At 34.8% G+C, this 13,921-nt stretch overlaps 1 protein-coding gene across 1 annotated transcript; it reads right to left on the bottom strand.

Moving 5' to 3' along the window:
• Positions 1-7,763: 7,763 nt before the first annotated feature.
• Positions 7,764-8,087, bottom strand: LOC114288994 (uncharacterized). The gene has a single exon (XM_028232637.2). It carries the CDS (start codon positions 8,085-8,087, stop codon positions 7,764-7,766), a length of 324 nt encoding a protein of 107 aa, XP_028088438.2.
• Positions 8,088-13,921: the final 5,834 nt, after the last annotated feature.

Genomic DNA, 13,921 nt, shown 5'->3' with positions numbered 1-13,921 from the left:
AAATACAGTTTACAGCATGAATCAGAGTATAATGTTCTTTCATTTCTTAGAGTTAATAGCACAAAGGTGTTTAATACAAATAAATGCCCTATGGGCTTACATCTTTCCAAGCCTTGACTTGGTTACAACAAAAAAGATTAACTCGTACAATTAAAGCCTTTGGCTGCACAAAAAGTGAAACAAAACAAGGAAGCTCTTGCTTCCCAAAAGTCCTTTCAATGCTATTGCCTTGGTGGAGGCATGCCATCATTACCTAAAAATGTTTTTTTCCAAATAGGGTGAGCCACAGCCCAGTAGCAATAATCTAACACAATATATGATATTTAACAAAGATATAAGTGCGATGTGCATATACAATGCCCGGGATAAAACATTCACACTTTTATATAGTCATAAAAATACCGAGTCCATATCCCATTTCATTTTCCTTCAATTCATTTCAATACATGAGCCAATTTCATTGTTTATCAATAACCCAAATGAGACTGCAACTCAATGATTCAACAATTTCACAATCAACACACAAACACTTCCAACTGCCATTTTACGGATATTTCATCTGCAGGATCGGCACCCAAGTATAAATTTCGGGACTTTTACTCAAGACACTCTGACCAACTTAATTAAAATGGAGTCCATCCACTTTCTCCTCCCAAATAATGGAGTCCATCCCCTTTCTCCTCCCAAACAAAAATACATATACAATGTTGTAGACACCCCATTTTTTACTGCCCTTAAGACTTGGGCGCCATCGATTGACCACTCAATGATGAAAGTTATGCAATACAAATGTTCAATTTCTTTAGTAAGAAAAGCTCTAAATCCCAACCTTATACCCCATTTTGGACCAAAACTATTTTGACCAAAATTATTTTAGACCTCAACACCCTCTCTTTCAAAATATTTTTGAAAATATTTTTACAATGTTCCGAGGCTCGCATTTCATTGAAAATTGCACTTGGCGGTAAATCGAGCAAGGACAAGGAGGAGATAAATGAAAGAGAGGTGAACTCTTTGAAAAAAATATTTAAAACTTCTCATTTAAAGGTTTGGAGTTGAAGAAAATAAGAGTGGAAGGAAGAAAACTAGTTGGGGAAGAAGTTGGGCTTGAAACCGTTAAGAGAGAACCGGACAGCCTCATTAAATCAAGCCTATCCTTTTTTATACTTGAACTTTTATTATGAGGCCACCACCATTGGAAATTGGAATTCTGGGGCTTCATTTTACACTCAAGAATCTCCTAAAGCCGAGTTCAGATGAGGGAGATATGGCTATTTGAAGTTAGGCATCAATCCGTTTAAGCCAAAACTGAGCAACCTTTACTAAAATAGGCATATCTATTTTTTCACTTAGAATTTAGATGTGAGGCTGCCACCATTGGAAAGTAGACTTCCGGGGCTTCAATTTAGACTCAAGAATGACCTGCAAAGGAGTTCGGATGTCGGAGATATGCCCATTTGAAGTCGGGCCCGAAAAACAGATTTTTGTGGCCGGCTACTGATGTGGCTTGCCAGCCCCATGCCGGCCCTAGGTAAATTTTTCTGGTCCCATGCCGACCATGGGTGAATTTTTCCAGCCATGGATGAAGTTTTCCAGCCACTAGTGTCAAAAATCAGTTTTTTTTTGCAGATATTTACCTCCAACTGTTTGCACAAAGTTCCAGCTGTCCATTTGATGATATTTTCGACCAAAGCTCACATTTTTCTATATATAGATGACCTATCTCTCATATTTCAAGGTTAGAAAAATTTTGGGAGTCTCTCCCTCTACAACTCTCTCTCTCTCTCTTGTGCAAGTTTGTACAAATTAGCCTACATACACTACACTTTTGCCTACACCTCCTTAATCAAAGTTGATCATATTTGAGCTGAGGTTCCTTGAGGCCTTCTTGGAGCTCTTGAAGTTGGTTTTGGCTTGAATTGTTGCTTGAAATCACTCTTCTCTTCAAGAGATATAATACTAGCCTTTTAAGCTTACTTTGCTTACTTGTTTTTCCATTTTTTTCCTACTATTGTGGGCTGATTTTGAACTCTAAAAAACTTTGTTTTCATGGATTGAAATTAGTGTTTTTGGCCATTAAAGGTTAGGGGGTGGTTCATCTCTCTTTATTCCTTGTTGTTAAGGCCTTTGCACCTTTGTTCCCCATTTTGAAACCATCTTTTTTTGGGCTTTTTACCACTGAATTTCAGAGTATTTTCAGTAAGAAAAATCATGTTTTGAGGTCCAAAATTGGAGGGGTTAGCCTGTCCTCCTTGTGTCTTGTTTGCTAGCCTAGTTGGTGCCATGTGTTAGCTTATTTTTCTAGCTTGTTTTAGCTTAATTCCAGCATGTTTTTACCTTTGTTTTAGACTGCTTTAGCTCTATTTTGGATTGTTCGGGTCAGTTGAGTCTTGTTTTGCATGGTTGTAGTGCAATAGTCCTTACAAGCTTGGTGTTTTAGGCTCTAGACACCTTCTTGTTTGAGTTGATAGTATTTGTTTATGCTTTTATCATTCATTTTTAGCACTTAATCATCTCTGCAACCTTCCTCCTTTCTTGGTTTTATTTTTGCTTTGAAAGTGGTTCAAACCATTTGCTTGTTTAAAACATGAAATTGAGGTTTTGTTCTTAATGGTTTAATCCATTTGGGGGTTCATTACCAATGGTATGAAGTCTCTTTCATGCCCAAAACAGCCTTTGGTTTGAGCTTTTTTTTCATGTAGAGGACTTAATTCACCATTTGGACTTAATTTGATTAAAGGATGGTTGGTAAGTAAAATGGTGTAAATAAAACTTAGGACTAAAATTGAGCAAGATAATAACTTGGTGTGTTCAATCGGACGTTAATTGCACACAAGGAAAATTGGGACATTTCATACTCAAAGTGATGAAATGTCTCAAGTTTCCTAGGTCTCCATTACCCTTGATCATGCATGATAGGGTGATGATTCTTGAGTGCCTTGTTTTGCATTCATTGAGATTGCACACCTTGAACCACAAGCCATCATGCAATGAAATTGCTTAAATTGGTGGTTTGTGGTTTAAGTTCACAACTCCTTGGATTTGTCCATAAAAATGAGGGGTGAATTGTGCAGACAATCCTTGGAAAAACCCCCTTTTTGCTCTATTTGTACTCTGTTACAGCATGATGATCCAGTGCATTAGTGGCCGGCAGACCACCATCCATGGCCGGCAGTGCACCATAGATGGCCGACAGGCCACCTTCATGGCCGGCAGCATCTACTAGTGGCCAGCTGGTCACTGATGCAAACTTCAACAGAATGTTGGTAAAGTGGAACAGAATGGTTCTGGAAATGTTCAACTGTGCAAATAGGGGCTTTTGAGAGCAAAACAGAGGTCTTTTCGGGTGGTATCCGAGCATGTGCATTTTCCATTTCCCAAGGTGGAGTAGTGGCAGCGTAGTTAGATGTCTTAATTACTTAGATTGCTGACATTTGTGTTGTAATATTTAATTAGCTTAGTCTAGTTAATTTATTTCATTCAAGTTTTGTAATAATTAGTTAAGTAGCTTGCTTAGCTTAATTAGCTTAGCCCTAATTAGTTGCTAGCTAGTTTTTCTTTATTCATTCGGACTCTCCTTCGTGAGTGCAAAATGTAATAATGTGTATGTCTTCCAACCCCACGCCTTTCTCCTTTTTATTTAATCGCTTTTTATGGTTAGATTAGGGGCATGTTTCAAATAGCATACCTTATGCTTGCATACATTCTCTTACATGCATCGAGGCTCGACGCATCATTCAAACTGCATTGTTATTTCAATATCTTATTTGAATACGTGTTTAACCGCATGTTATCAAATCGATCCATATGCCATATTAGTAGCCGAGCCTATTAATTACACGTTGCATATGTTGCATTAGGCATCTTGAATAGTTAGGAATCATGCATATTTTTCTAACTCATATCTTCTTAGCTTGGAGTACTAGGTGAGTTTTATGCTTTAGCAATCTTGCATGAATGTGAGTGGTGCCATATCTAACATGCTTGCCATGAGGCTAAATACTTACTTGATAAACTGGTTGAATGCCTATGGATGAAGGCCTTTTGTTTGAATTGGAACGATTCAACAAATGTAAGTTTTAAGCCCACTTTGTTGCGTGGCAAATTAGTTTTAAGCCCACTATGTTTGGTGGCAAATCCGCAAACTTTAAGCCTAATTGAGGTGGCAAATTCAAACCATTTTCACAAACAAACATGAATTGAATTGTTCCAAGTCTTGCAATTTTAGTCTATACTTGCTTGTGCGTATCACATAGTAAAGCTAGCCTAATAACCAGAACATGAACACATAATGTTGATAAAAAATCATATCATGATTAGTAGAGGCCGATCTTTGATCGAGCGAGTGGCGGTGCTCAATTTATGACCTTCCCCTCTCGTATCTAAGTTCCCGAGCCGAGGCAACTTTGGTGATAATGGACACGTGGCCTTTGGCACGAGTCATGGGTTTCCTAAATTTCTCCAAAATAAAATATTTAGATGGCGACTCTGTATCTGGAAAAGTAGTCCATTTTTGGCAATTTGATTCAAAATCGATTTTCCAAAAAGATTTGCCGGATTTAGACTCTTTGGTGTTTATCAATTTCACATTGCACTTGTGAGATTAGATTCAGAACCGCGGGAGTCCGAACTGTAGAGCTTTTTTTCAAACCTTCCGAAAGGGGGCGCAAAAAAGGCGAGCTACAAATATATTTAAACACATAATCACACTTGGAGTAAATTTACCTAATCCACATGCAATTTCTACAACAATCAACGCTATCCTCCACCGATAGCCTAATACAAATATTTCTAAACATATATACAATCTTAAGACGGATAATTTATTTAAAATTTCCAGAGGTATGAGATAACACATATCCAACCCCACTATTCATATCAATAATCATTCAATTTCACCCTTTCGATGACAAATCCAATTATTTATACACAATAACAATTAATTCAATTAGGGCAAAACCACCCCCTCTAATTTTTCTCATATATCAACCCAAGCATCAAAATCAACCATTTTGACACAACATGATCTCATATTCAAACCCCACACTCATTTATTTCACATCCACAAAGAAATCCCTCTTTTCATTTCATACTCAAACCCTAGGTTTGTCTAAACTACACCCAAATCCCACAATTGTTACACAACGACAAATAACTAAGTTAAAAACCATATTTAAATGTAGAAAATCCCTACCTCAAGAAGAGAAGACGAACAAAGCAAGGTTGAAACTCCAAAGACACCGAAAACCAAGTTTGTTCAGATCAAAGTGAAGATCTTGAGAAGCTCTACCTTTTTAACAAAGGAAGTAGGGTGGAGAAATCACTAGATCTAGGTGGAAATGTAAAGAGAATGTAAGTTTTAGAGAGAGATGGTCTCACTTTAGGGCTTTTTGAAGGATAGATCTGAAAAAATAATGTAAAAAGTCATTTTCGCGATCTGATATACGCACAGTCCGCTCAAGTTGAAGAGTTGACGCTCGACCGTCAGACACAAAAAAAAAAGTTGTTCCACTCGAGTACCAAGACACAACAAACGCTACCCACTCGAGCGCAAGAATTCTCCGCTCGAGCGTAGAAAACACACATCCAGAAGTTTTGCAGACAACAAACTAACGCTCGAGTGTAGGAAACGCCACTTGAGCGTAAAAAACACTCTCCCAGTAGTTTTGCAGACTTGTAAAGTACTGAGAGTTAGCAAAACCCGCTCGAGCGCAAGAAGTGCCGCTCGAGCGGAGGAGAAAAAATTATAAAGCCCACTCGAGCTCAAGAAAGGCCACTCGAGCGGAGGAGTAAACGTCTGGGCAACAAAAGTTTGAAAAAACAAGCAACCAACCTGTTCTAAACATACAACCACAACCCGGTAACCAAAATAAAGAGGAGACAAGGGAAATAAGATATGAATCACTATTCAAAACCATACAAACCCGAGTCCGGAATATAGCAAGTGACGGGTCAAAACCGAAATCGCTATATAACAAAAAAATCAAATCGAAAGTTGAGAGAGTTTACAAAATACAATGTATGTTTAGTTTTAAAGTTTTGGAATTTGGGATGATTTAATTTTTTTTTTTTTGTAATTGAATAAATAGATGTAAAAATAATAATAATTGATATGTAGTGTGTAAAAAAAACAAAAAACAAAACAAAACAAAAGACAGAAGAAAAAAAAAGACTGATTAATATATAATAAAAATAATAATTTTAAATTTTAACCAAACAAATTTTTAAATTTTTTTTTCAAAAATAGCCACCCCTCTCTCTATGAATAAACCATCTTTGGAAATTCATTTCACATGCACTGGCTTCCACTTTCTCACTCTCCAGATGCGTTTCCACCATGTAAACAAAAGTCGTACAACATTTTCTGTTTTAAAATTTATTTATTTATATATTTAAATAAATAAATAAATTTTCGTACTTAATTTTGAAAGGAGGTAGCTCCTTCTGGTTAAATTTATTTTAATAATTTGAATTGTTCATCTTGTTAAAAATTTGAAAATTTTCATTTAAAAAAAAAAATTAGATTGATATGATCATTGTAACTTATTCAATTTATCATATTTGTCACAAAAAAAATGAATGATTAATTTTTAAAAGCACAATTGGGTGACAAGCGTGATAAATTAAATAAATTACGATTATTGTATCAATCTAATTTTTTGTGTGAATAAAATATATGAATTATCTAACAAAATGAATTATTTGAATCATTGAAATAAAATTCATGATGAATCCCATGGATTCAAATAGCGTCCTTCCGTCCATAATCCTCTTCCATTTTGAAATTAGAAATGTATTAAGAGAGAGAGAGATAGAAAAATTGAAAACAAGAAAATTCTGAAAACTAGACATATACCTTTAAATTTTTTTGAGTGAGTGATTGTATGATAAAGATGAAATTTATATAATATTAAATTTATACATAGAATAAATTTGAATTACAAAATAATAATTTTAAATAATTTCTAAATGGGTAGGTTAGAGATGATAGTATTAATGTTTGCAAAATGTGTTTCACGGTGTTGCTTTTGTCGTGGGACACAGGATAGAAAAAGAACAAATAGCTACACAGGTTTGTGCAAACTTCTGACTTGTCTCATATAAAGATCAAGTCTCACACGTAATCAACTGTTTAATCTGTATATTTTATTTTAATTGCTCCAACTTGATAATAAGTTCCTTAATCACGAAGATTATAATGGTGACCAACATTCTATGAAAAACTCTAGGTTCCCAAATTAAACTACCAAGAATTTTCTAGGTAGTGGGATGTATGGTAGAGGTTAAATTGTTACAAGTGTAAGATCTATAGGTAAATGAATCTAAATTATAAATTGATATTTTTAAATAAAATTTAAAGTAATATTTTTGAATTCAAAGTATTACTAACATGTAATTAGCAAGTACTCCTCTTGTAACTTTCATCCCCAACACTATTGGCTTGAATTTTCTAGGACCTTTCTTCTCACTCATCGGTGGGTTGGCTATTTTTAATAAGATCCTCTGTTGCTTGCAACATATTGAGCAATTTTGATGGTGCAACAATCATCTTATTCATATTGTAATTTAAAATAAACTGATTATAAGAATCTAGTAAAGATGAAAGGATCGCATCAATTTTAGTTTCACCATCAATATCTGCACCCAAAGTTTTTAGTATGTTAATGAAAGATATCATTTTCAAGACATGTTCATGTACTGGAGTACCTTTCACCATTTTGGTGGACATCAAACCTTTCATGGCAATTTAGCGTGCACTTCTGCTATATTTCTCCAAACATTTCTTTCAAATTAATCATCATGTCTTTTGCAGTAGGAACACCCTCATGTTGCTTTTGCAACACATTGGTCATTGAGGCCAATATGTAGCATTTTGCAACAACATCCGCCTCTTGCCACTTCCTAGCAGCCTCACATTGTTCATCAGTGGCATCCGCTCCAGGGAGCACAGGTGGATCAGTGGTTAGGACATGGTTCAATTTTTCAGCAGTGAGGACAATTGTTATATTTCTCTTCCAATTCACATAGTTTGGTCTAGTCAAACGATTATCATCAAGAATTTTGGACAAAGGATTAAATTTCGTCATTTTGAATTGCATATGTTAAAAATTAAAAAATTAAAAACATGTATCAAAAGAATATAAGTATTGCATTGTATATAAATCCATAGAATGCGGGATTTTGAATCATTATGGTAATGCACACTAGAATTATCATTCCAACAATCATAAACAATTTATAGCCCCACAAATATAACACTTATATTTAAAACCTTCATAGTGAGCATTGGGAAACCAATCCTGCATGTACAAAAATTTCTTTTGAAATAAATGAACATATCTTGAATGGGTGGGTAGCTACTGCCCATCATAATATCATCTCATGTTATCATTTTTCTTTTGGCCTCCAAATCAACTCATATGACACATTTTGGTTACCATATAGTATTTGTCTAAGTGCAAACCATTGTTTAGAAACATAGCATGAACATGATTAAGAGTTCCAAATCAGTAATTAAGGAGAAATTCTGAACTAATTGCATATGTGTTGCATTATTTGAGTTTATATATGTCTGCTATAGGAATATCTGTCTGTGTTTCTGTTTCATTATGCGAATTGAAGGCCATACTGGCACCCGATCACGAAATTGACCTGGTTTACGTGTTATTTGGAATCTTCAAAATTCTGTAGTAGATTTAATTGAAATTCAAATCGGAACCAAATAATTAGAATAATTTAATTAGCACTAAATTCCACTTCATTAGCCAATGTTAATCAAGCCTATATAAGGCTCATATGAACTCATTAGTTCATTTTACACCTCATTCCATCATCCTTAAAGCTTCAAAACGTGAGAGAGAGAAGATGAAGGGAGAATTGAGATCAAACCAAGGAATTAAAAGGAATTTGGAGGGAATTAGTTTGGAAGTTGAAGACTTGGTCATATAAACTCCATTTGAGGAATTGAGGTAGGAAACTCAACCTTTAAACTTGAAGTTTAAATTCGTCAAGACATGAATTCTAGAAGATTAAGAGGTTAAATACATGGATGAAGCTAGGATTGAAGAATTTAGGCTCAATACATACATACATGCATATATCACGTCATTATGAAGTTGTTTTTCAAGAATTCTTCCATATATGTCTTGGTTTTTACTTTACTTTGAGAATTCATCTTGTCTTGCATTATTTGATACCAATTGATCACGTTTTGGAAGCTTAAAAGCCAATACACTTCATGCATGTTATGCTCATGTTATGTTTTCAAAATGTCAACTTTGTTTTTGCTTAATTGGCATGCTTTTAGGCTTTGATTTTGTGAAATGGTTTTGAATATAGGATGTTTTACAAGTTTAGACATGTTTTCTCAAGTTTTGAGCCCAAAGGATGTGTTTTAAAGCTTTGGAATTGAGTTTTGCATCTTGAACATTAATCTGCAAATTTCAAAATTCTGCATCACCACTCGAGCAACATATTTTGTGCTCGAGCGACCACTCTTGGTTTTGCATTTCCGCTCGAGCGACCAAAAGTTGGCTCGAGCGTAAAATTCATGCTCCCAGTACTTTTGCAACATGAGCCTCCACTCGAGCGAGGAAACCTGCGCTTAAACGCCCATGCCTATTTTTGAACTTTGGCTCGAGCGACCAGAAGTTGCGCTCGAGCACAAAATGAGAGCTCCCAGAAGTTTTTCAGAGTTTTGCAGTCCGCTCGAGCGACTAAAGTTGCGCTCGAGCGAAGACCCTATTTTCAAAAATTTGACTAAAGTGTTACAATACATAGTTTGACATCCTCATTGCATCCTAGGCATTCCTAAGCCTTAATGAAGACATAATAATGAGGATAAGGGATTAGAAATACACCAAGATAGAAAAGAAACAAGTTAAGTGGTTTCAGAATGTGCGTTTCAATGTGTATTATGATTGTGTAGGTCACGCACATTAGCTGCTCAGTTTGTTTGATTCGTCTGATCTTCTATTGGAGCCATCTGTGAGTAATAACTTTGTAAAGCTATGTTCAATGTTAAATATCTTTTGAACATTATGATATGAAATGATTAGCTTTTTGAAATGCTATATTTTATATAAATGAATGGTTGTCCAATTTTCTGAAATGTATTCATGGCATCCTTAGCATCATATGATATGCGTCCCTTTATGGGTCATCGGAATGCCTTTATGGCCTGTAGACACCCCATTTTTGATCGCCCGCAAGACTTCGGCGCTTTATTCTAAGCTCTCAATGATGAAAGTTACATTGTGTAAATGATTTGAATTCTCAATGAAGGAATCCGAATTTGAGCTCTAAACAATCCTAACCTTCCATATCCAAGTTGTTTTTATACTTCAGAAATCCATTTTTGAGCATTATGCCAACTTACATTAAACTTTAAACAGAGGAACAGGGGAGCCACATTGGGACCCAATCGTGCCTCATTTGGGGCCAGCTGTGGCCATTAGAACCCGGTCGTGCCTTTTGGGCAATAAACACTATTTTGGATGGAAATCTGCCAGTTGTCTATTTTTGAAGATATTTATGACCTATTTATCTCAAATTCTATAAATACGAGCTGATATCTCTGTTTTGAGGGTTAGAAAAAATTTAAATAGCTTAAAACACCTTTGAGAGCTCCTTCTTCCTTTACAAGTCATTTTTGAGCTAGCCTACCATCATTGAACTATTTACATATATCATATACACCATTAAAGCTTAGACTTGGAGCCTTGGTTAAGACTTGAGAATCATTATTCAACCTTGAGAGTGCTCTAGGATCAAGTTTGGTTTGCAACCAAAGCTTTCTCTCTTCAAGAGGTATAAGCTTCTCACCATCTTCCTTGCTTTCATTTCAATCTTTTTTTATCTTTTTCTTGTGTTTTCATACTATTTTGGATCCATTCCAAGTGCTGAAACTTGGGGTTAAAGAGCTACCAAATGTGGAGGGGCTTATCACCCTTTCTTGAACCTTCTCCCATAGCTCATACCCCTTGTTTTCTCACTCTTTTCTTTGGTTTACATACTGATTTTTAGAGTTTTAAAGGGCTGAAAAATATGGTTTAGAAGTCCCAAAAGTGGAGGGGTTAGCCACCCCTCGTTATTTTTGCTTACTAGCTTTGTATCTCCTTGTTTTTGGCTATCTTTCGTCCTCTTTTAAACATGATTTTAGCTACTATTTTTTATGTTATAAGGGTTGTTTAATTCATTTAAATAGTTTATGCTTTGAATATTATACTTGTTATGTTATAAGTCCTCATGACTTCGGTTGTTTAGGCCTTAGACATTGACAGGGCCGGCCCTGAGGTGAGGCCACTAAGGCGGTCGTCTCGGACCCCCAATTTTGAACAAAATTTAGGCCCCTAATTAGGGGAGTGTATCATATCGTGTTATTTCATAATTACTTTAAAATTAGTTCAATTCATTTATTTTCGTGTTGTTGTATGGTGTTATTTTGATTCGTGTCTAATTGATATTTAATGTAAAAACTTTTACTTTTAGTTAAAAATAACTTAGCAAGTGTATGAAGAGATTAAAATTTTTCCCATAAGTTGAATTTTATAAAATTTATTTCTACTAAATGAAATTATTCATAGAATGTTTGATTTTAATTCAATTGCATTTTTCTAATTAAAAAAATTGTACCTTTTTACTATATATTTTTTATTAGATTGACTCTAAAATAGGTAACAAAAAAATACATATCCTAAATGAAAAAAAGATATTAGTCTTAATTATTATTTTACATACTTTTTTATTCAGTTAGATGGAGTTAAATAAAAGATTAAAAAAATGTCATCTCATCCCTTAGTGAAAATTAAAATATATAACTAATAATTCATATTATTGAATCGTGTCATACTTAGATTCATGTTGAAAACTAGTCAACTCTAACTCACTAATTTTATATATTGCTTGAGTTGTGTCGAAAATTCTCATCCTTGCCCCCCAATTAATTTTAGTTCTTGTAGCATTGGTAAGCTAAAAAATAAAGATTCGATTCATCTAATTGAAGTTCAACTATTTTATACATATATATATATATATATATATATTTGTTATCTAAAATTAGTTAAATTGTAATTCAATAGAAATAAATTTTTATCCTTTTTGTTTTATCCAAACAATTTTTTTTTAAGGTAATGATACATGAAGGGCCCAATTTAAAAAAATTTCCTTAGGCCCCTAATAACTCAGGGCCGGTCCTGGACATCGAGGCATTCGAGTTGATAGCTTTCTTTATCTAGTTTTCATGTAAAGAGTCCTACTTTTGTAATAATCAACTTCGCATAATCATCTCTGCAACCTCCCTCCATTCTTTGTTTTTTTTTATTATTAAAGATTTGTGTTTAACAAAAGGGTGTTGTTCAAGCATAAGAAAGAGCCTTTCCATGCTTAATGGTTTAATTTCTTCGGAGGTTCATTCGGAGGTTCATTGCCAAGGCATTACATCTCTCTTATGCTAAACGCAACCTCTTGTTTGTCACTCTTCTTTATCACTGGTGTATTTACTTCTACGGGGACTAACTCTTTGGTTAGGCCCTTGGAAATCACAAAAAAAGGTTTCATTATAGCTTGTTATTAAGTTTGGATTTAGAGTCCTTGTCGCTCATTGTGGGTTTAGTTATGTCATTATCGCTCCTTTGAGTTTGACTAGTCATTATCGCTCATTTTGGGTTTGACTCGGAATCCATTATCGCTTGCAAATGAGTTTGATTCATCTTTTGTAATTTCCCCCCAAAGAAAAGGGCTTGAAAGGCTCATTTCTCGGGTTAAGTCGATACTTGTTCATTTTCATTGCTTTTGCACTTAGTGGACGTAACATTCACTTTTGAACAAAATGATTAAGTAATGGAAATGTAAGTTAAAAAAGGTTAATAAAATCGACTAAACCGACATAAAGAAGATAAATAGAATTGGTTGAATTTGGTCAGACGTTATACCGAATTCGTCACTTCTAGAGTCATCACGTACTAATTCGTGATGTTGATGATTCTTGAGGCATGTCTACCTCCCTCATTGAACTAACTTCATGATAGGAGGGAGAGGTGGTGTGTCTTTTATTGCATTCATTAATTTTTGTCCAATTGTGTCCAAAACCATCATGCAATCAACTTGCGACCATTTATGGTTTCGAAATCGAATCCGCTCTTCTCTTGAGTTTCTCGATGATAGAGAAGAGCAGAAATGACAAACATAGCTTAGAAATGCTCTGTCTACACTATTTTCACCTCAGGGCACAAAAACATTTTTCTGCAACAAAACAAGGCACAGCCGGATTTGTTTGGGCCCAGCCGGGCCTCAATGTATGGTAAACAGAGCACTTTTGGTTGAAATAGGGAGCAGTGGTTGAGGGTGAAACAGAACAATTTCCTAGGAGGTAGACAGAGCAGTTTCTGAAGACTGTTTTACTCGACGTGCATATGATCCTTGTGCATTATTATTGTAATATTTTTGTTCATATTATTGTTGTAATATTGTTGTTGTAATAAATTAGATAGTTAGTTTATTTATTATTCATTCGAATTTGTAATAAGTAGTTAATTCGGACTTGGACATTCAGACCCTCTTGTATGAAGGCAAACTTGTAATAATATGTGTATGTCTTCCAATCCCCATTTCTTTCTCCCTTTTATTTATTTGTTTATGATATGTTGCATATAGTATCATGTTTTTTATTTCATATCATTACCATGTGTAAATATCCATTTTTGCATGCATAGGGTTCGGTTCATCATTCTAACAACATTGTCATTTATTCCTTCGTTGAATACGTGCTTCACCTCATGCTATCAAATTGATTCACATGCCATGTTAATAAACCGAGCCTATTAGTTACATTTTGTATGTGTTGCATTAATCATGTTGCATTGTTTAGGAGCATGCATTTCTTCTAATTATTTTAGTTTTCTTTGGCTTGCCTTAGAGTGTA

Source organism: Camellia sinensis, chromosome 1, assembly GCF_055761805.1.
Source record: "Camellia sinensis isolate YWXY chromosome 1, ASM5576180v1, whole genome shotgun sequence".
Classification (NCBI taxonomy): domain Eukaryota; kingdom Viridiplantae; phylum Streptophyta; class Magnoliopsida; order Ericales; family Theaceae; genus Camellia; species Camellia sinensis.
The sequence above is the reverse complement of the archived record's forward strand: the minus strand, read 5'-3'. Positions and strand labels throughout refer to the sequence as shown.

Coding starts and splice junctions, on each gene's coding strand:
- LOC114288994 (XM_028232637.2), bottom strand. CDS start 8,087: ATGACGAAATTTAATCCTTTGTCCAAAATTCTTGATGATAATCGTTTG.